The sequence below is a fragment of the Mauremys reevesii genome, linkage group 18 (assembly GCF_016161935.1).
Source record: "Mauremys reevesii isolate NIE-2019 linkage group 18, ASM1616193v1, whole genome shotgun sequence".
Lineage (NCBI taxonomy): Eukaryota > Metazoa > Chordata > Testudines > Geoemydidae > Mauremys > Mauremys reevesii.
Genome location: NC_052640.1, coordinates 8,048,127 through 8,070,678, shown reverse-complemented (window position 1 = coordinate 8,070,678; position 22,552 = coordinate 8,048,127). Strand labels below are relative to the sequence as shown.

Below are 22,552 nucleotides of genomic sequence, written 5' to 3'. Positions count from 1 at the left end.
CAGTTCATGCACACTATTAACTGAGCACCACACACTCTGTGTGGGTAAACGATATGCACATTTAATGTGTTAAGACTCTGATCCTGCAAACGCTTACATACGTCTTTAGGTGTGTGCTGGAACTGGGCCTAAAGTATTAAAAGTATGCACTTTAAACATTTCTTTAAATTTTTAGTGAGTTCTTATACTTATTTCCTTCTCTTCCCCCCCCCCCCAATTTTTTCTCTTTCTACTTAAAAGCATATTGTAGCGTTTTCATGCCCAAAATACACTATGCCAATTTATTTTGTTTATGGCATGAAACTAATCCTTTTGTTTCGTTGTTGTGGTTTTTTTTTTTAAATAACTAATACACCCAAACTAAGACTGCACGTGTGTGTAGGTCACAGCATTTAAAGCTTCTTTTGAAGCTTCAGTAACAAAGCAGCTGGAGATGGCAGTGACTTCATCTTGAATAATGTTTGACAAATGCTTCGCTGCCTTCATTTTGCAGATGCAAATAGTTTTTTGCTCTCTAAGTTTTGTTGCACCATGTATCAGTTATCTCAAGTGTCTCCAAACCACTAGGTCCTAATTTGTCTCTCTTACTTTCTGGAAGGTTTAGTTTCTTCTCTCGTGATAAAAAACGCATGCAGACGACACAGAAAAACGTTCACTTCCAGGATACTTTTGGCGAATGGGCAGATTCAAACAAAGATGACTCCTACACCGAACAAGGCCAAGAGGCCCTTCAGCACCTGTGATTAACACTCCAAGCCGTGTTGCTTACCACAATAGATCTGAACATTCTAGTAACAAGAAGCTTCCATAACCAAATCTGGCAGCTCATCATTTTTTATCTGCCTGGCACATGTTGACGGTTGTTTCAGACCTACTTTTCCAAAGGGATTCCTCAGTGTTTACTTGGCGACTGCTCTCTGAAAACAGAATCCAGACTCTGTAGTAATGGTTATTTATACTCTCGGGTATCAAAGCTTCTAGATAACTGGTTTTGTGCTGAATAACAAGTCTGTCTGACTCTAGCATTAACTACAGTAACACAAGCTTCTTTAAACCAAAAAGTCCCCTGTGCCATTATTAGAGGTTTAGTTGCATTGTACAATATCGAGTGGTGAAGACTCTGATACCATGTTTGTTAAGGGGGGGAATTTTTCTTAGTTCTGTTAATGACACTTTCAAAGAGAGAGTTTGCAGTGTATACACTATTTCCAGGGCAGGTCCTACCACAGCTGTATCCTGTCAAACTCACAGGTTGCAGATAAACTTCTTGGAACTTCAGCTGATAAAAATACAGAAACTGGAACAGCTGTGAGGGACTGTGATTGTATATTTCCCCTTGTGGTTTATAGTGCCTAAAGCATGTAGATACGGATGTACAAGGTGAGTGTGCCTTGCCTTTTGCTCTGAGTTATGCAGTATTAACAGAAAATGAATTGCTCATATGGAGGAATTCTAAAAACTCTGCATTTGTATTCTTCTTTGTAGCATGCCCTTTTTCCCTTCACTCCTCCTCTCTAGTGTAGTAGCAGACCTCTGCTGTACAGGAAATAGATCACTTTCCCACAAAAGGCTTTGAACAAAGCCCCAGGCAGCACTTATACAAGTTCTTATTCCCTATCTGAAAACCATTTTAACACAAGTATAGCGGAGATTTTAAGTCAGCTAATTCTTTTGTTCTGTGCAGAGACAGTCTCAACCCCCAATCTCACCTCCAGCCCTCCCCAAACTTCTGTTGGGACTGTGGGGACAATAGACTCTAAAACTCCAATCATGCAGGCTGTTCCCTCAGCTAACACGTTATACTGCAGGGGTGCTCTGTATGGACCCCTGGTTACATGCAACAGCTTGGAGCAGTAGGGCCTAACTCTATAATGAAAATCCCACCTCTGTACACAGGTGATCTATGGGAAGGTCTGATCTGAAACTTAGTTGGTGATATAAGCCTATCCCTAATTTAACTGTATTTGACCAACTGAGTAGTGGCCATAAACACCCACTAGCAAATTCATCTGTAAGACAGTTGTTACTGGAATGGGTGCCCACCCAGACCACATTGAGCCACAGTCCCTGAGAGACATGCTACCCAAACTGTATTACACATTATCCCCCTAATGTGGGAGAGGCCTTGTCCATTCTGTTGAAGCAGAGAGAGAACTGTTCTTTGTTACAATGGAGTTTAAGCCATTTTATGGGCTCAGGTGTACTAAAAAAGAGTCATACCACTGCACAGTTCTGCCATGGGTGAGATGTATCTGCATCTATTTGCTTATTGGCTTGTCTGCTCTAGAGTAACATTCTTTAAAAAAAAAAATCCTAGCAGTACCTGTAGCTACTGCTGCCATTTTAACAGCATAGTGGTTAGACTTGCTTGGACAGGACACCATGCTAAACTATGACAGCAATCCACACTCCATGTATACTAAAGCTCCCAGTGTTGTTGATGCTGCTGGATCTGAACCAGCGAGGAAACTTGTAAGCAGAAAATAAGCTTTAGAGAGTTCATCAAACACTCTTGCCTAGTGTGACTACAAATTTGTCTCCTGAACTTACAGGCTGGTTTAATACTACTGTTTTTAAATTAATGGAGGTATCCTATTTCCTAGAACTGGAAGGGACCTTGAAAGGTCATTGAGTCCAGCCCCCTGCCTTCACTAGCAGGACCAAGTACTGATTTTTACCCCAGATCCTTAAGTGGCCCCCTCAAGGATTGAACTCACAACCCTGGGTTTAGCAGGCCAATGCCCAAACCACTGAGCTATCCCTCCACCTGTACATGCAGGCCAGGGACCCTCCACTAGAACCCATCTATAATTCAGCAGGGCTGGAAAACCTGTTGCATCATGGTTCAAATGCTCTTCTGTTTTGTACTCTAAATGGGAGTGAACTTGGGCCCTTTCCACTCTACAGGATAACGTCAAGGTTCCCCACATTGTCCCCTGCAAGGGTTGGGCTTTTCAGTTAGGGGCCTACGGGCACTCACCGCAGAAACTGCTTACAGGGGCGGAAGTCTGTTAACAGTTCTAAATGAGGCCAAGGCCAGGTCTACGCTGCAACCTTGTATCTGTATAACAACGTCACTCAGGAGTGTGAAAAATCCACACTGCCGCGTAATGCAGTTGTAGCAACCTAACTCCCTGTGTAGACAGCGCTACGTCAACAGCAGGGCTTCTCCCGTGGACATAGCTGCTGCCTCTCTATGCCAATGGGAGCAGCTCTCCTGTCGGTGTTGTAGCATCTTCACCGAAGCGCTGCAGCAATGCAGCGTTTTAAGTGTAGACCTATCCTGATATTGCACATTCCCAGCCATGTCACATCAAGTACATAGTTCCTTAAGAACCTCTCAGATTAGTTCTGTAGTACAACTCCAATAACTGGTTGGTTGGTTATTCTTTAGCTTGTAACACTATGCCCACATTGCAGCTGGGACCAAGCCTCCCAGCCCTGGTAGATGTTCTTCTGACTTGTGCTGGCAGGGCTCAACCTAGTGCACTAAAAATAGCAGGGTGGCTTGTGCTACTTGGACAGCAGCTCTGACATTCAAGCGAAGCCCACCCCAGCTGCTGGGTGTGAGCTGGACTGACTAGCCCAAGTATCCACTGGAACTGCAATGCCCATGCTGCCATTTTTAGCACACTAGCACAAGCCCCACTAGCGCGAATCTGTCTGTCTGGGCTGGCAGGCTCACTCCCAAAGGCAGAGGGGGCTGATACTTGAAACACATCCACATTTGAGATGCTGATAGCACTGTCCAAAGCAGAACCAGATTTAGACACAAATAACTTATGACCTATATTTCTCATCTTTTAAGAGAAGCCACACCTATAGAAAGTATCTCCACTACCTATTTAAAACGTGGATTGGGCACACACTTTGCTTATGCATGGGCCCTTTCACAAAACATAGGAACAATAATACTTTCCCAAGTTTCTAAGATAAGTTGGGAAAATGTAAATGAAACCAGGAAAGTACTGCTATTGTATGATGCATTTAAGACGTATGAAATCTGGATAATGACCCTTTAATATGTTACTCTCTATCATACTTTTGTTCCTCAACTTCAGAAGAGCAAAAAGCAGCTTTCCAAACTGCTGGGAGTTCCCCCAAGTAGGGAAGTGCTATACGCTGGAGGCAGCACTTGCATAAGTTATTTTGGACAATTACGGTGATAACACATCAGACCATTGCTGCTCTTTATAAACCAAGTTTGTACTGTATCCTGCTGTGAAATTCACTGTGATGTTCCTGTAAATCCTCTTTATAGCTCAGTTTGTCTGGCACTTTAACAACACTACAGCAATATTAAGCACTGCAAAAACGTAGTAGGTTTACAAACAGAATCAGCAAACCACTTTCAAAACTGATTAAGAGCTGGGACAATAGCAATACATAAAATAATACTTAACCCAGTATCTAAGTGCTTATCTTAAAGAGGAAGTTTCTAGCTCTGTGTGTCAAGCTCGCCCCACAGAGTGGACACCACTGCACTATTGTTGGGACAAAGCTGCAGCCCATCTGAAACAATGGCACTAAGCAGTTGGAATGTCCCCCATTCATCTCTGTGGGCTGCTACCTTGGAAATCTAATTACTACTGAAACAACATTAACCAATTCACTCCTGACTCCACAAACAGTAAGAACATAAGACTGGCGATAGCAATTCAGACCAATGGTCCATCTAGCCCAGTATCCAGTCTTCCAACAGGGGCCAATGACAGATGCTTCAGAGGGAATGAACAGAACAGGGCAATTAATCAAGTGATCCATCCCCCGTTGACCAGTCCCAGCTTCTGGCAGTCAGACGTTTAGGGACAGCCAGAGCATGGGGTTGCATCCCTGACCATCTTGGATAAGAGCCATTGATAGGTCTATCCTCCATGAATTTATCTAATTCTTTTTTGAACTTATACTTTTGGCAGTCAAAACATCCCATGACAACAAGTTCTATATGTTGACTGCATTGTGTGAAGAACTACTTCCTTGTTTGTTTTAAACCTACTAATTTCATTGGGTGACCTCTGGTTCTTGTGTTATGTGCAGGAGTATACAACGCTTCCTTATTCACTTTCTACATCATTCCGGATTTTACAGACCTCGTATCATGTCCCTACTTAGTCATCTCTTTTCTAAGATGAACAGCCCCCGTGTTTTTAATCTCTCTTCATGTGGAAGCTGTTCCATACCCCTAATAATTTTTGTTGCCCTTTTCTGTACTTTTTTCAACTCTACTTATCTTTTTTTGGGATGGGGCAACCAGAACTGCACATGGCATTTAAGGTGTGGGTGTACCATGGATTTCTATAGTGGCATTATGATCTTTTTTGGTCTTAGCTATGCCTTTCCTAATGGTTCTTAACTTTCTGTTTTTGATCACCACTGCTCATTGAGTGGATGTTTTCAGAGAACTATCCATGATGACTCTAAGAACTCTTTCTTGGGTAGTAACAGCTAATTTAGACCCCGTTAGATTGTGTGTATTACTTTGCATGTATTAACATTTAATTTCATCTGCCATTTTGTTGCCCAGTGACCCAGTTTAGTGAGAGCCCTTTGTAACTCTTTGCAGGCAGTTTTGGACTTCACCATCTTGAATAATTTTGTATAATCTGCAAACTTTTCCACCTTACTGATTACCCACTTTTCCAGATCATTTATGAATATGATGAACAGCACTGGTCCCAGTACAGACCCTTGAGGGACCACACTATTTACCTCTCTCCCTCCTGAAAACTGGCCATTTATTCCTACCTTTTGTTTCCTATCTTTTAACCTGTTAGTGATCCATGAAAGGACCTCCACTCTTTCCCCATGACTGCTTACTTTGCTTAAGACCCACCCTTTAGTGTGGGACCTGGTCAAAGGCTTTCTGAAAGTCCAAGTACACTATATCAACTAGATCACCCTGGTACACATGCTTGTAGACCACCCAAAGAATTCTAATAGACTGGTGAGGCATGATTTCCTTTTACTAAGGCAGCGTTGACTCTTCCTCAACATATTGTGTTATCTATGTGTGATAATGCTGTTCTTTGCTATTGTTTCAGCCAGTGTGCCTGATACTGAAGTTTAGCTTACCGGCCTACAATTTCCAGGATCGCCTCTGGAGCCTTTTTTAAAAATCAGTGTCACATTACCTGTCTGCCAGTCATTTGGCACAAAGTCTGATTTAAGCGATAGGTTACATACCACAGTTGTTAGTTCTGCAACACTTGGGTGAATACCATCTAGTCCTGGTGATTTATTACTGTTTAATTTATCAACTTGTTCCAAAACCTCTGACACCTCAATCTGAGATGGTTCCTCAGATTTGTCACCTAACGATAATGGCTCAGCTGTGGAATCTTCCTTACATCCTCTGCAGTGAAGACTGATGCAAAGAATTAATTTAGTTTCTCCACAACAGCCTTGTCTTAAGTGTTCCTTTAGCACCTCAATCCTACAGTGGCCCCACTGATTGTTTGGCAGGCTTCCTGCTTCCCATGCTTTCAGCTAACGCCCTCAGATGGAGAGCAGTCATCTGAAAGGAAGTTACTGGGGGAAGAGCTGCTCATTTGGAATAGGCAGAGAGTTGAATATTTACCATGTAGCTTCTTGTCAGATTCAAGTAAATGCTCTTCTTTTAAAAGCCAGGTAAGAGGCACAGCAGTCTTGTATTCACTGTGCAGAATCTTTGAGGTTTCTTTGGTCTAACAGTAAATCTCTTCAATAATCTAATAAATATTTCTGATGGACTTTGCTGTGTGTGTCATAGGTTATCTGGTGTTGAAATACAGTGTGTAATGTGATCCTGAGTGGGTTCTACTCATTTGGCACATTGCTGAGGGATTTAGCTTTTCTTTATACATTCACAAAGCTTGTAAACAAAGTGTCCTTGAACTAAACTGAGAGGCTGGCAGATCAGTAGAGGGGAAAGCCTGGAGGGAGAATAGTGCAGATTTGAAGGGGAAGCCACTATAGCAGATTTCTATTGTTCCTGCGTCTAAAACAAACTTTCACCACTGAAATAAGGACTTAGAGATAATGGATCAGATGCTGGACTCCACCACAGTGCAAACCCTCCCCCCTCCCGGCTTCTCACTGTGCAGGAAAATCCTTGGCTGATGCAGAAGCAGAGCGGAAGCTCCTGGGTCACTCCTATTCTGGCCCTTGGCTGGGTGTCCCTGAGCCACACCAATCCCCAGCTGCCAGAATGGCCCTTGGAGCCCTGGACAGCTAGGCGTAAATTAGGACCCCTAGGCTGCCCTAATTTACACTAGGGCACGATTCTCAAACTTCATTGTATCGTGACCCCCTTCTGACAACAAAAATTACTACATGACCCCGGGAGGGGGGAGAGGGCCTGAGCCCCTCAAGCTTCGGCTTTAGCCTTGGGTGGTGGGGCTCGGGCTTTGGCTTCAGCAAGTCTAACACTGACCCTGATGACCCCATTAAATGGGGTCGCAACCCACTTTGGGGTCCCGACTCCCGACCCAGTTTGAGAACCGCTCCACTAGGGACTGAACTAGCCAAGACTGAGTAGTAAGCACAGGGAGATCTAGGTCGGAGTGTAAACATGAATATGCTGAGCTCGCTAGAAGCAAAACTACACAGGTTCTAGCACAAAACACCTTTATCTACCCTACACTTGTAGCAGAGGTGGGGCAGTCAGTTACACCTAACAGCTGTAGTGCACCCAGCAACCATTCTCATCCCCAGAAGCAGATGAAAATCCTGGACGGGCTGGACTTTACTCTTGTTAGGGGGCCATGGTTCGGTTCCATCTCCGTTACAACTTTTAACCATGTTATAGCCAGCTCAGCTGTTGAGGGAGACGGACTGACCCAGAAAAGCATTTTGTTGCTCTGCAAAATAGTTGGGGTGGGCGTAACCTCAGAGTTGTGCTCTCTAGGCAAGAAAGAGCAAGTGAGGTGCAAAGGGAGGAGACAAGGAGAGACAGTAACAAAATTACAAAACTACATCATTCTTGCACCCATATGGGAGCAGCACCCAACAGCAGCTGTGGTGGTACAAAGGGTAGACAACAGGTTACATGGCTGTTGTGTTACATTGCATAACTGTCCCACTGGCTGGTCCAGGGACATCATTCTGAAAGCTAGAGCAGGAGTTTCAAAACAAAGGAATACACAGATGAAAGTCCGGTCACTTTGCTTTGATTGGGACCTCTCCATAGACTTTACATTGAGATGTGCTATAGCTGCAACGGCTGCTGGAAATTAACCTGAGAAGTCATGTGACCTGCAATCTGCCCTTGTGTATCTCTATGTCTAGAACATACAAGTTCTGCTAGTTAAAGGGAAGGATTGAATGAAGCAGGGAAGCAGCTCTCCATTAAAAGAAAGATTTCTAAGGCATATTTCTCCATTGCACCCAATACCAGTCAAAAACACTATTTCTAAACATTATGTCTATCCCCATCTCTCTCAAGCAGCTGAATCATTTCCTATTCATTTTATATTGTGTGAAACATTTGCAAAAGCCAAAGATGATGATTTTACAGATATTTCTTCAATAGGTGACTTCATCAGTCTGTCATATGAGCACACAGCATATATAGGAAATATTTAAGGACCGGGCTGTCTGATATACAAAGAAGCCATTCTCTGAATAGCCAAGAAGCCTGGGCACACATTTCATTTTACATCCCACTGAATTAGGTGTGAATACAGGCACATCTGTAAGTCTGGTGTTCCTTACAGAATGCCAACAAGTATCATGTGGTTAAAAAATTTTTAAACATTTCATTTTTATTTTCATAGGTACGTACAACTTGTACATTCCATTGGGTCTCCCTGCAGCAAAGTATAATAGAGAACCCACAGCAAACAGTGATTACTGGTTCCTTAATGTTCTTAGAAATGAAACTACATAGAGCCCGAGATCATCAGAGGCAGTAAATGCAATACTCTGTGCTTTCCAATGCTTTCGTTATTTCCCAGATCCTGCTACCCCTCCTCCCCGCTCTATAAAACACATTAGTGAGACTTTGCGTAAAGAAAACCTCTGAAGAGCAACAAATAAAATAATTGGCTGTGTCCTAAGATCTGCCTTCTAACACTTTTGCTGTGAATGCCCAGTTCTGGCTCTCCTCTTTTTCCTGTAGGACTCCTGTCAATATCTGGAAGGCTGGGACTATTGATACCAATGCCAGCTGCAGCTCTCTCAGCTCCAAGCTGCATGAGCTGGGGAGGGCTATGCTGAATCTAACGCAGTATAAGGGCCCATCTATAGAGGTAAACTACTGAGTAAGGGGGATCATGTCATAACAGAACTGGGGCTCTCTCCTGTTTATAAGAGATGTTGGCCTTGCCTGTATAATTGAACCATGTTAAGGAATCCTGCTACAGTCCTGACCTCCGGAAAGAAAGGAGACAGTCACCACATGGTTAGAATACACCCACAGGAAGATTTGCTTGCACACAAAGAACATTTTACATTTAAGAAGGTGGGGGTGGGGAATCAAACCAAAGAAAGGGCAGATACCACATAATACATGAGACAGAGAACAAAAGCTCTGTAAATAAGAGATCCACAACTCAACACAGGTGCAGGTTACTGCAGGAGTCATTGTCCCCTCTTTCTGGCAAAACCACCATAGAAATGACCTGAAGGACAATAAACCAGAGACAACGGGTCAGCTGCTCGGCTGGTGCAGCTTTGCTGAAGACAGTGGCTCTATCCAACTTTACACCTGCTGAGGATCTAGTTCCAGGAGATTAGCAGGGTTCCTTGCAGGTTGGAAGCATGCAGTAAAGCCACGGGTTGAATCTGTTCCTATAGCTTTCTTAAGCCAGAGGCTGGCCCAGGCCTGGATTAGAACCTGACCACAGTTCAGGGTTGTTTGAATCAGTACCTTTTGGAAGGGTCTGGCTGTAAACTTCCCCACAGTTCATGGATGTTCAGCTTATTTGTAATAAAGACACTTTCTTCTACCGATGTTTGTCATCATCTCTCTGCTTCTTAGAGTCTCTCTCCCTGCTCCGGTCTCTTTCCCTGTCTTTTCTCTCTCTGTCCTTCCTGTCTCTTCCTCTGCTCCTTTCCTCTTTGGAATCCCGCTCTCTCTCCCGGTTGCTTTCACCCCAAGCCCACGATCGCTCCCTTTCCAGCCATCTGTTGTCTCGGTTCCTTTCGGGGTCTCGGTCCCTCGCTCTCCAGTCCCTCGCTCCCTCACGAGACCAGCTCCTTTCTCTTTTCTCCACTGGCCCCTCTCCATAGAAGTCGCTTTTCATAGTTGGCAAATTGATGGGCTTTCGGAAAGGCCTGTCCCGCCCTCCAAACCGCAGCTGCCCAGATTCCTTCTTGCCTCCAAAACCACCTCCAAGTCTCCGAGGGATCCATCCTTTGAGGGTCCTTTCCAGCTCGAAGTCCACAAATATCTCATGCTGGTCAATAACCAGCCTGTTGGCATCTCTATGGGCTTTCAAGAGCGCTCGTTCCTCTTTGTACTCTATAAACGCATAGCCCTTGGAAAAACCCGTGACCAAGTCTCTAACCAGACGAATCTTCCTAATGTCTCCATACCTGGAAAAGGCTTCCTTCAGCTTCTCCTCTGTGGTTTGTAAATTCAGTCTTGCTACAAACAGAGTGAGGTGGGGATCTCCCATAACCCCCTTATTGGGTACGTACCGTGCCAACATGGCCCTCCATATGGCACGGTCATGGGGCTCTTCATCTGTGCCATCAATGCTCCCTGCTTTAAGGGGGTCATAGTCTTTCGCTATGGGCGCCCACTCGTTCATTTTCTAGAGGGAACACAAACATCAAACACACTCCAGCATCACTGCTAACATTCTGTATAAACATTCACTACTACAGGTGAACTGGAAGACGCAGTTAATGAGGATACTTGGCATTTGCCTATAGCACTTTCCATCCCAGGATCTCAAAGCACTTTACAAACATGAATGAACATACAACACTCCACCGCTGGCTGATTCTCATTTTACAGATGGGAAAACTAGGACACAGAGAGTTCAGTTCTTAGCACAGATTTATGTGCTAGCACGCCTCCTGGATAGGCCGTGAGGAGCGCAGAAAACCCTAGACATCCTGCATCCTCGCTAAAAAAAAAAAAAAAAATTAGACTTTGCAGAAATGACAAAGAATCCCTTATAAGATTAATTAAAACAAACTCCATTGGAATCCGTTTTTCAGCTAGACTTCCCCAAGCTCGAGTCCCCTGTGGAAGGCGATTTACTCACTATGGAGATGGGGAGCATTTGCTTCCTGGTGTGGGAGGAAGTGTTGCATTACCTGGATGTATTTTAGGGGAACATCCTCCCGATGCTCTGGTAGTGGGTGTTTTTAAGCGAGTGTAGAAAGGGGCCGGATGCCTCCCACAGGCCGCTCCGGGGGGGCGCACAGGCCACGTGCTTCTGAGCCCATCTCAGCCCGCAGCTGGGCTTTGCAGCCTCCGCCCCTGTGCCCGCTGCAGCGTGCACAACCCAGCAGCCCGCTCGGCTCCTTCCTAGCTTCCCCTCGGGGCCTCACGCGCCGCCAAAAACCCGGGGGACGCTCAACCCCGCTCCCGCCAGAGTCCCCGAAATTAGTCAGCACACCCCTCCCCCCACCTCCCAGGCCTAGCACATCCCCCCCCCGCCCCCAGCTCTTGGGCTGAACCTCCCCTAACAGCCCCCCCCATATAAACCCCTAACGCCCCCTTACTGCAGGGGCCGGGCCTGGGGACACCGAGCACCGCCCGCCCGCTCACCGCCTCTCCTCCGCCGCGGCCCGGGCGCGCGTCGCCCCGCCCCCCCGGCGGCCGCGCCGGCTTCCCGTCGCCAGGGGACGATGCGTGCGCGCAACACCGCAGGCGCCTCCACGTAGCAAAATCCCGCGCGGGGAGGGGAGGATTGCGCACAGCGCAGCTCCGCCGCCGGGGGCGGGAATTGTGCGAGGGCAGCGCGCTCCGGGCAGGCGCCGCGCTGCGCCCCGGCCGGGCCAAGCCCGCGGAATGTGGCGCTGCAGGAAGGCAGATGCGTTTGTCTTCCTACCCCCCCCCCCGCCCCGGTGGAGGGGAGCGGGCTGCAGATGCATGTTCCTTGCTAAGATGGAGGGGGGCTGGCTGCAGATGGGTTTGCCTTGCTGACCCCCTTGGGGGGGGGGCTGGCTGCAGATGGGTTTGCCTTGCTCACCCCCTTGGGGGGGGGCTGGCTGCAGATGGGTTTGCCTTGCTGACCCCCTTGGGGGGGGGGGGCTGGCTGCAGATGGGTTTGCCTTGCTGACCCCCTTGGGGGGGGGGCTGGCTGCAGATGGGTTTGCCTTGCTGACCCCCTGGGGGGGGGCTGGCTGCAGATGGGTTTGCCTTGCTGACCCCCGGGGGGGGGGACTGGCTGCAGATGGGTTTGCCTTGCTGACCCCCTGCTGGAGGAGACTGGCTGCAGATGCATATCGCTTCTTGGCTCCTCAGAGCTAAGATCGAGCCTGAAAATAATTTTTCGGCCTATGGAAGGCTGTGATCAAGTGTCTTGATGTTTTTGGTCTTTTGGCCCCAAGAGGAAAACCTTGTCTGTGTCTCCTGGACCATGAAGTACAAATATTATCTTATAAGTTATAGCTGTTCTTATCAGTTTAATATCTGATCCCCTGCTGGAGGGAAGCTGGCTGCAGATGGGATTGCTTGCTGACACCCGCTCTCCGCTGGAGGGGGCAGGCTGCAGCCAGCAGCTAAGTCCCTTGCTCCGGGGAGGCAGCGAGCTGCAGGAGCCTGCCGGGTTTTTAAGACCCTTTCCAATTCACAGTAACCCACCCCCAACCAGAATAGTGATTCCTGGCCAGAGTCCTTCCTTGCAGACCAACAAGCCTGGCTGCTTTTTATTCCCCTGCCCTGTGCAATGGCTAAGACAACAGGGGCTGTGCAGTGACCCTGGAGCAGAGCCGCTTCCCCTGCCAGTTGCCAGTTGTTGTTGCCATGGGGGGAGTGCCGGGGCGTGCGAGCAGCACCGCAAAACCCCGCCTGGCTTAGCTGTGGCACGGGAGGAGATGCCGCAGAGCTACGGATCCGGAGAGCGGAATCCACCTTCAAATCCGAATCGAGTTGTAGTGACCGGAGAGGGTGCACAATGCAAAGCCGCGGGGGGGGGGGAGGCTTTTTAATCCCAAAAGCAGCTCTGGCCCCTGCTTTTGGAGACTGAGCTGAATATCTGGTTCTGTGATAAGGGGCCCCTACCTCCTGCGGCGTGTGGGTGGGGAACTGGCCCTACCCAGGAGTGTTTCAGAGTCCCTCCCCCTCCTGAGGCGTCTCCATGGAAACTGCAAACTTTACCCAGGGAGGGTAGACGCTTCACCCTGGCCAGGACTTGCTTTGTCATAGTTCTTCCTGCAAAATGCAATGGGAAATGTCTCCAGCTGCCCTCGCAGCATCTATCCTGCCTGCCTGCAAAAGCCTCCCACCCATTACTTCACCACAGATCACTCCCATGCCAGCCTCTTGCGACAGAGACTGAGTCTGCTGGGTAGTTTTGTCTGCACAACCAGCAATGAAACACACGCCCACAGCCTATCACCCTGCAGCCAAGCTCTGTCTCCTCCTGGACACTGCCTAAGAATGAGAGTAGAGGCCACTGCAGCAGCCAGGAGGGAAGCTGTCCCGTGCCGGCCTCACTTCCCACATGGCTACATTGTTACCCTTTTAGCCCCACCCTAGCCTCCCAGCCGGGTTATCTGATTGGCCCCCAGGAGCTTCCCCTGGAGGCAGAGGGGACTTGGTCACAGGTTAAGAAGTTTCACAGAAGAGGAGGAAGGAAGTTGTTGAGTGTGGCAGGCGACAACTGCAGCAGCAGGTCTGGAACCAGCTCTCTCCTGACGGTCCACTGGGGCTTGCCATGCAGGATCATCAGCACCAAGAGGAGGGAGAGGAGAAGGAGGAGCCTGGCCCTGAAAGCGCCTTTGAGAAGAGCCCCTTCCAGCTGACAGCAGAGGATGTCTATGACATTTCCTACCTAGTGGGCAGGGAGATCCTGAAAATAAGCAGCGAGCCCCAGGGGGAGGTGCCCACCAGGGCTGCCCAGTTGCAGTTCAAGATCGTAAGGATTCTGGAAATGCTGGAAGCTTTGGTGAATGAGAGTAACCTGACAGTGGAGGAGCTGAAGATGGAAAGAGACAATCTCAAAAAGGAGGTGGAGGGACTCAGAAAGGAGCGTCCCCCAGGGAATGCAGAGCAGGTAGGTAAAAGGGCAGGTGCAGCCTCAGGAACTGATCTCCGTATTGTGGCGGCGTGGGGTTTTATTAACCACACTTTACACTAGTGATGTTTGGCAGAGCATGTCCATCAGTTTGGCCTGTTGAGAAACTGCTGTGGGCATAGGCAGTTTGAGGCTAGCAGAATTCTCAACATCAAAAATCCCGCTCCGCTGGGAGGCCATTCTAGCACCACACACTGGAAAACACTTTTGCTAGCATGATTCAAGCCATTGTGTGGACAGGCCCTATTGGAGAAGTTTTACTTTTCATCCCTGTTGAAGTTCCTGATCCAGCTGCCCAAGCAGAGACTGGCTCTGGCTCAACAACCTACAGTGTTACAGTACAATGTCCTGTAGTACTCTAGGTACAGGGCATGGTTTTGTCTGAAGAGAATCAATATGCTGAAAGAGAGAAGTTCAGACATCCAGGCCCTGATTTTCATGTAGTGTAGATGTACAATTGCACATCTGTCTTTTACATACAATTGCTCACACAAACGCACCTAATTAGCCATTTGCACACATGTGAAATCCTTGTGTTTGTGCAAATTAGGTGTATCAGAGGAGGAACGACCTTGTGGTTTAGATGCTCAGCTGGGACTCAGGAAAGCTAGGTTCAGTTCTCAGCTCTGCTCAAATTCTCTCTGCAACCACAGGCAAGTCTCTTAATTTCTCTAGGCCTCAGTTCCTGTCTGTTACAATGGGGATAACAGCACTTCCTTTGCAAGTTTAGAGGTAAACTCTTTGGGGTGGGGACTGTCTTACTATGCGCATACAGCACCTGGCATAGTGGGGCCTGCAGGCGCTACTGAAATACAAATAATAATTATTTTGCATCTACATGGTATGAAAGATCAAGATTGTAATGTCTATAAATCATGGAAATTACTATTGACTGATAAAGCTGATTCCTTGTCTAAGGTACAGCCTGACAGCTGCTCGGGGGTTATCTGGGCATGTGGCGTCCTTACCGTTGTTTGGTTTTTAAACTGTTGCCCTTTGTTCTACAGCTGAGCCTTGGACCAGACAAAATGATAATAGATCTCACAGATCCAAATCGTCCACGGTTCACGTTGCAGGAGTTGAGAGATGTGCTGCAGGAACGTAACCATCTGAAAGCACAACTCCTTATTGCACAAGAGGAGCTACAGTGCTATAAGAGGTAGATCACTAGGTCATCCAGTCAGCAAAGAGCCCCTGTTTATAACACCTGTTTATTATGTGGGAATCATTTCAGGGGAGATTAGTGTTGTTATATATTTGCTGTAGCATCCACAGTGTGCTAGGCAGTGTCCAGGTATACAAGACTGTAAACTCTTTGGGGCTCTGTGGTTATAGAGCACCTAGCACAATGGACCTTATTCTTGGTTGGCCCCATCACAATATATATTATTATTAATAAAAAAAGAAGGGACATCCTGGCCCCTAAAAGCTTACAGTGTAAGGCTAAACAGACAGGCGGCGAGGGGTCAGGGAGTGGGGTTTCAAAAGGAATTTTCTATATAAATCAACCTTAAAACTGAAGTTCTGCCTGCTCTGTGTGAGTTAAAAACACGTGCAATTGCACACATCAACATCTCAGGCAGTTACTTCAACTGTGTGTGCAAAGTAGGAATTTGGGCACACAAATCCAGTGTGTAGGTATGACTGGCCGGCCATGTGTGAGTGCAAGTACCTCATTCGCACATGCAATCATAGTAATTGCACACGTGCATTTTGATGAAAACCAGGATGTAGGTATCCTATGCCACTTGCCATAAGAGGTTTCCGTGCTGGCCTTAGTTAAAATTTCCCTTCTCCTGTTGTGCAGACTGATGCATGCTAGTTTATTTACCACCCTTCATCTCAGAGATGTGTGCATTTCAGTGGTGCTGTATGTATAGCTGTAAAGCACTTTAGCATTGTTCAGGATGAAAGTGCATATTTTGTTAGACCCCCCAGCTAAAGACTGAGTAAGGCACATACTACAAAAAACTCACCCAGGGATAAGGAGTCAGTTCAGGGCAGGTGACCCAGGTGACTGCCTGGAGTGCAGGCGTCGGGGGCGGGGGCACTGGGCTCGGGGTGCTATTTTTGTTAGTGACAAAAGGGAACATAGAATGTTTGAAGTAACATGGCTCAGGTATTCCATATTTGCTTATGTATGGCCTGAATAAATACAGATTTACAGATCCTAGCATGCACATTTATTGTCTTATATGACAGGGATAAATCATGCATCAAAGTCGCGAAATGGGCTAAAAATGCAGCAAAAAATAAGATATTCAAAAGTTTAACAAAAGGGGGGCGCCGAAGATGCTCCTCGCCTGGAGCACCATTTGGTCTAGGGTGGGCCCTGATTCAGATGACCTGGATTCTGTTCCTGGCACTGCCACTGATCTGTTGTGTGATTTTGGGCAAATCACATCATCTTTCTTTGGTTCTGTTTTCACCTCCCACCCTTTGTCTGGCATGACTAATTAAACCATAAGCTGTTTGGGACAGGCACCGATCCGGCGGGTAGTGTAGACAAGCCCTTTGTAAAGTGCCTGGCACAATGGGGCCTTGGTCTCAGTTGAGGCCCCCCGTGATACCGTAATACAAATAATAATAAATCCATCCCGAGTACACTTCCATAACAGGCATGCATAATGCAAGTTATAGCTGAGAAGCTAGTTTCAGACCTGCCCACTCAAACAGCAGTTCTGCCAGCAATGCAGTTAAGGACCCACTCCCCCAGCTCGGTTGACACTAAGTTAGCTCAGTCACACATTAATGGCTCCATTGGCCCTTGAGTCTCCAGTGGCCTAACACAGCTCAGTTGGAATCCAAGTTACAAATTAACCATGTGAATGTTTAATTCATAAGTGGATCATGAGCTGTGGGGCTCTAACTACCAACCCGTATTGTCAGTAATGGATTTCAATCCAAGTGAATCAGAGGAAAAATAATAATTTGATTTACATGGTAACCTCCTAACAAAGTGCCCAGGGTGCTGAAAAACCCGACTGAAGGCATCAGATATAAAACAAAGTAGTATAAATATGGGACCTTTTAAATAAAAATTATGTTTTAGAATTTCATGAGTATACTTCTATATACATGGCTATATAGCACGTGTATAGCACAAAACGTCACATCCTAAATTTAAGACTCACAGAGAATGTTTTAGTGGCTGGATAGTGTATTATTAAAGATGTGTGTTTGTCTCGGGTGTTTTTGAAGGAGTATGTGTCAATGCCCACGTTGAACAGCATTGCTTATCTGCATCTTGTGGGCTTTGATCCCCTCACATCTCAAGAGAAGCAGAATCAGGCTAGGTCAGTGCAGTGATAGCTGTGAAGGTGTAGAACTAAGCACCCTCTGCCTGGGCGTACAAAGCCCTAATACAGGCCAGCAATGCTTGTAGTCAGGGCTTGCACTGGTGAAGCTTATCCCAGTCCCAAGTAGGGGAAGTAGCCTTGGTTCAAATTGTAGCTTTGCCTGTTTAGAGTAGGGGTTTGCACTGGTGCAGCTATAGCCCAGTGAACATTTCCAGTAACATGGGGAAGGTGACGCTTATCTGCCTCACAGGGGTCTTGTGGACCTTCATTGATTCAGACCAGAATCTGCTGTTACACCTTTGTAAATCTGAGTGACTGTGCTGGAGATACCTGGCTCTGCACCAGTGTAACCAAGCTTGGAATGTAATGCTTTGAGATCTTTGGATGGAAGGGGCTTTACAAATGCAACATAGGATTAAAATCAGTTCTCACTGAATATTAAATCTTTACATAACACTCCATCTGTAGCTATTTAAGCTTCTAACAATTATCAGTGGGGTTCTTATCAAAATATTCTAAACTAAATTAGAGAGATAAGGTGTGTGAGGTAATATCTGTTACTGGACCAACTTCTGTTGGTGCAAGAGACAAGTTTTCAAGCCACACAGAGCTCATCTTCAGGTCTGGGAAAGAGCTCCATGTGGCTCGAAAGCTTGTCTCTCTCACCAACAGAAGTTGGTCCACTAAAAAATATTACCTCACCCACCTTGTCTCTCTAATATCCTGGGGCCGATAGGGTTATAACTGCATTACATCTAAGCTAAATTACTGTGCACAATTAAACTAAGAGTGATTCACTATTAGCATTAGTCCAGTTTAACTGTGTCCAGAGAAATTTGAGTTCCTATTCAGGAAAGCACTTACACACCACTTGACTTCAGTGGGACATGAGCACAAGTTAAGAGCTTTCTGAATCGGGGCCTACATTAATAAAGACGTAATATTGGCTGCATTGTGCATGCCCTAGATTTACAGACCAGCACAGAACAGTTCCTAGTAGCATTTTTTCACAAACTAAAACGAGTACAACATTCCTATACACAAAGGAAAGGTGCAAAGACACCACAGCCAGCAAACGTGACAGTGCTGCAAACGTTAGCAGGGTATTTTGACATCATGTGCTCAGATGCCACATGCTGCCAGAATTAAGAAAGGGTTCAATATGCACAATGGAGGTGTGGGGGAGGGGAGAGGTGTAGCACAGATTAAAAACAAAATTCCCATCTCCCTCGTTTGCTAGTGGCATCATTTCACAGAGGGAGGACCAGGCTGGGCCAATGGAAAAGGAATCCACTGTCTGCAGTTCTGGCTCAAGCAAATCTAACGAAGAGAAAACAATCATAAAGCGTCTGTAAGTATTGTCGCTTCTCTTGCAGCACTTTATAGTGCTGGGCTGACTTGATTGGATACTTGTTCTCCCCTCACAAACACCCCCCTTCCCCATTATAAAAATTAAGGGCGGCTGTTAGAACCTGAAGCTGGCAAACCTCCTCCTGAAGCTAGCCAGAATTTGGTAGCATCAGAAGTCTACCACTGAGATGCAGTGTGGGCTGGTGGATAGTGAACTGCCTGGGGAGTTCAGCAGCCTGGGTTCTATTTCCAGCTCTGCTACTGACCTGCATTTGGACCTCAGGGCAAATCACTTCACCTTTCTGTGCTTCTACTTCCTTTCCCACCTTTTGTTTGTCTTGTCTATTTAGGCTGTAAGCTCTTCAGTGCAGGAACTCTCTTTTACTGTGTATTTGTACAACACCTAGCACAGTAAGGTATCAAGGGGCTACAGTAATACCCAGATTCTTACATTGTAGTGTTTCCAGACTACTGAAAGACAATACCTTCCATTGATAACAAGGACAGTTAACTCTTTTTGTAACACACATTGCAATGCACACTAGTGACAGGAGGCCTGGAAAGATGGCATAAGCATTAGAAATAGTGACAATGATCTTATAGCTCAACTGCGAGTGCTTCTGCTTTGGTGTCTGAGGCTGACTGGTTCAAATTGCAGCTTGGCATAGCTCTTCTCTGATAAGATGGTAAAAATAATAACTGAAGCAGCTAACTTTTATGTGAGTTAATCTCATGACAGGAATAGTCTGAATTAGACACAGACAGGATGAATGCTTTGTGTAAACAGTGTTAACTAAAAGGCATCGGACACAATCTCTTTAACTAGTAGGAGTGCCTGTAGGAGGAAAGGGTTTCTTAAGAATGGTCCCAGGTCAAATCCTTGAATACTTCTTGCAAAATTAGAGGGAAATTACCACTTAAATGACATGGCCCAGCTTTCAGATCTCACTGTTTCATATTCCTAGAGAAAACTACGTCTCAGACCACTTTATATCAGTGCAGCACCCCTGATACGCTGCATCAAAATAACAGTAAAAACTTAACACTTCTATAGCACCTTTTAGGTGTAGAACTCAAAAGTGGTTTATAAAGGTGGGCATCAGAATTTTAGAGAGAAGGAAACTGAGGCACAGATGAAGTGACTTGCCTGAGGTCACAGCATGACACAGGGAGCGAACCCAGTTCTCCTGCATACGAGCCGTATAAGCCATTCACTGGACAGTGCTGGTTGCTTCACATACTAGCACAACAGCAAAGGGAGAAGTGATTTTGCCCCGTGCCTGTGAAAAGCACCCTATGAGGCCAAAGACTTTCCAAGTAATCCTTGCTACACAAACAAGCCTTCAGTTACGGTCTCAGCCCGGGGACACATGGAAATGCATAGTATTTATTTATGGTCTTGGATTTTGCCTTCTTGGTCCAAAAATTGCCAGCCTTTCAGAGCTAATTATTAAGCTCTCCTAAGCTGTAGGAGGCCATTGCCTCCCCTCTGAGTACACTAAGAATCTCCACATTGTATAGCGTCCTGACTATCCCCCAAGGTCTGTTTGTGATGGGATTCAAGTGGCTATATGCAGCGGGAGCCTGCTCAAGCCCTGCGCTTATAGCTCCTGAGAGCAGCCCAGTGTGTTAGCAGGACAGGCTCAGCTGGTGGTTGTAGCCTTTCCTTTTTGTAAGACACTTCCACCCCCCTCTCCTCTTTTTGCTCTAGGTTCTCTTTTAAATATGGAAAACGAATATGAATGAGAATTTAGCCACTTCTGCTCCAGAAGTTGCAGCATATAAAGAAGCATTTGAAGGAAAAGCATCAGTTTCACTGTACAGAACAGGCCACATCTCAAGAACATGTATTTGTATAATACTTCCAGATTTTGCTTTTTTTAAATAACATTTCTTACAGTGTTTGTATTAAGGAATAAATGTTTTCTCCTCTTGTAAAGGATGGCAGACTTCCCCTAGACATATCCAGGCAGATGGGGTATGGAATAAAACTTTTAATATGCGATATTCAGTCTTTCGAAGAACCATACCAAGACAGCCTACGGAAGAAAGAATATTAGTTTTTCCACTCACATCTCACTGCTTGGGCTAGGGGATTCTCAAAGGCTAGAATGATCTTGCTGACATTTTGCTAGAGTTACACTATCTACAAAAAAAGTGTTCATAAAACTAATTACCAAGACAGAAAAATACATTTGCATTTAAATTTAAAGTGAGTTTTGTTGTGCAGTGATTGACACCAGAAATATCCATATCTTAAAGCAACCTAGAAGCTGAAGCAAACTGGAAGTTGCCCAGGTGGTGGCTGTCTTGTGGTTTGTATTAAATTAGTTTGATGTCCTCTGTTCAGCAGCCTAATGCCTACCATCGAGACTACTATAACTGGGAGTAACTGACGCCTTTAGTGGTAGACTCACAAGCCAGGAATTGGCTAGACCATGGATATAGAACAGTCATGGCTAGGGGTGATCCTTCAGGTCAAAAGTAAAGCAAGTTGTAGCAGACTATTAACACTGTTACTACATATGTTCATCCTGCTCAGTGGACATATAGGACTTCAGTTAGTACTGGAACCTTTCAAAGGCAATAAATATATTCTTGAGCTATAGCACATTCAACACTGACTCCTCATAGGTACTGAATGGGAATGAAAACACTAAAAATTGAGAGAATTCTAGTTTTGGGAAAATCATTGATTTAAAAAAGCAGACACTAAATGAGCTGCATATACAGAACAGAGAAGGGAATTAACTTTCCTATCTAGCTGCAATCCACTACTAAATGCATTTAGGTCAAACAGATGGAAGGTAGGTGTGTAGGGGAGATAATTAGTATCTCTGAGGTTTGTACTAACATCTACATCTAGAAAGACAACAGCTATTTTAACAGCATTAGATATGAGGCTGATTAGACATGTAAATAGTAGGAAAAATTAAAAGACCCAAGAATATAATCTTATTCCCTTTCAAAAGGGAGTGAATTCTATGATCTCCTTTTATTCCCTTTTATATGCTTTCAGTAGGCAGAATATAGGTCAGTTGATGTATATAGTATATCTATACTTAGTAACAAAGAATGCCGGTTAATATGGCTGCACAGAAGGTGGAAAACCAGCAGTGTCATTTTCAAATGTGTTCACTAGTAACAGAATGTTAGTAAAGCAATATCAAAGATGCCTAACTTGGAAAGATTTGTCTATATGGGATACCCATCCATTGCAGAGAATTGTCACACAGGGTTTGCCATCTTCAAAACATTACACCCCAACATCGGGGATGCTTCTTGTATAACCCTTCTGGGTCTGAGGGCTAATTAAACTGAGATTCTATCAAGTACGAAAAAGTCTATTGGGCCAACACATCCAAAAATAGTCTTATTCTATTTGTAACACAGCCACCACATCAGCAGCTGGTGCTAACAAAATTAAAGTACAGCTCTGCCACAAAGGTCTGTGTACTCCACCATGCCTTCCTGTTACTTGGAAGTGTTTCATGAACATTTCTAATTCAATAGAGGCATGCTACTATTAGGATAACAATTTAGGTGAGCAGGTGGGAGGGAGGAAAGGTGGTAAGATCTACTCAGGTTCTGAGTTTCATAGGCTAGCTCTGCACAGGAGAGATAGCTATTGAGAAAACTGACAGCTTCAGCATTCCCGAGGAAAGTAGGCATCTCCACAGTGAGTTACATGAAAGAGGGCAGCTCCTCAAGGAGAGGTCTGGACCA

At 45.7% G+C, this 22,552-nt stretch overlaps 3 protein-coding genes across 11 annotated transcripts in view; 2 read left to right on the top strand and 1 right to left on the bottom strand.

Annotated features, from left to right (window-relative positions):
* The window catches only part of RILPL1 (Rab interacting lysosomal protein like 1), a 33,961-nt gene extending 31,650 nt beyond the window's left edge, over window positions 1–2,311 (top strand). For 3 of the 4 annotated variants that reach the window (XM_039504827.1, XM_039504832.1, XM_039504833.1), the window contains one exon: window positions 599–2,311. In XM_039504827.1, the coding sequence (XP_039360761.1) occupies window positions 599–743 (145 nt within the window). In that variant the 3' untranslated portion in view covers window positions 744–2,311. The remainder of the gene's footprint in view (window positions 1–598) is intronic. The other variant, XM_039504829.1, reaches the window with a different exon arrangement.
* Window positions 2,312–8,483: 6,172 nt separating this feature from the next.
* SNRNP35 (small nuclear ribonucleoprotein U11/U12 subunit 35) lies at window positions 8,484–11,855 on the bottom strand. 6 transcript variants are annotated; one of them, XM_039504419.1, is made up of 2 exons: window positions 11,705–11,855; window positions 8,484–10,736 (listed from the first exon to the last, which is right to left on the bottom strand). In XM_039504419.1, the coding sequence occupies exon 2, from the start codon at window positions 10,731–10,733 to the stop codon at window positions 9,924–9,926; it is 810 nt and encodes a 269-aa protein (XP_039360353.1). In that variant the 5' UTR covers window positions 10,734–10,736; window positions 11,705–11,855; the 3' UTR covers window positions 8,484–9,923. The 6 variants fall into 6 exon arrangements, with proteins under 6 accessions (XP_039360353.1, XP_039360351.1, XP_039360354.1 ...); XM_039504417.1 differs by having other exon boundaries at window positions 11,659–11,802; XM_039504420.1 differs by having other exon boundaries at window positions 8,484–11,054; window positions 11,705–11,765.
* Window positions 11,856–12,458: 603 nt separating this feature from the next.
* RILPL2 (Rab interacting lysosomal protein like 2) lies at window positions 12,459–21,749 on the top strand. Its single transcript, XM_039504534.1, has 4 exons — window positions 12,459–14,156; window positions 15,185–15,336; window positions 18,717–18,827; window positions 20,538–21,749. The coding sequence occupies exons 1-4, from the start codon at window positions 13,818–13,820 to the stop codon at window positions 20,566–20,568; spliced, it is 633 nt and encodes a 210-aa protein (XP_039360468.1). The 5' UTR covers window positions 12,459–13,817; the 3' UTR covers window positions 20,569–21,749.
* The last annotated feature ends 803 nt before the right edge of the window (window positions 21,750–22,552 follow it).

Excerpts from the sequence above, each read along its gene's own strand:
- RILPL2 (XM_039504534.1), top strand. The coding sequence starts at position 13,818 with ATGCAGGATCATCAGCACCAAGAGGAGGGAGAGGAGAAGGAGGAGCCT. Across the intron at positions 15,337-18,716 it reads GAGCTACAGTGCTATAAGAG|TGGCATCATTTCACAGAGGG; the intron begins GTAGATCACTAG and ends CTCGTTTGCTAG. Across the intron at positions 18,828-20,537 it reads AAAACAATCATAAAGCGTCT|GTTCTCTTTTAAATATGGAA; the intron begins GTAAGTATTGTC and ends TTTTTGCTCTAG.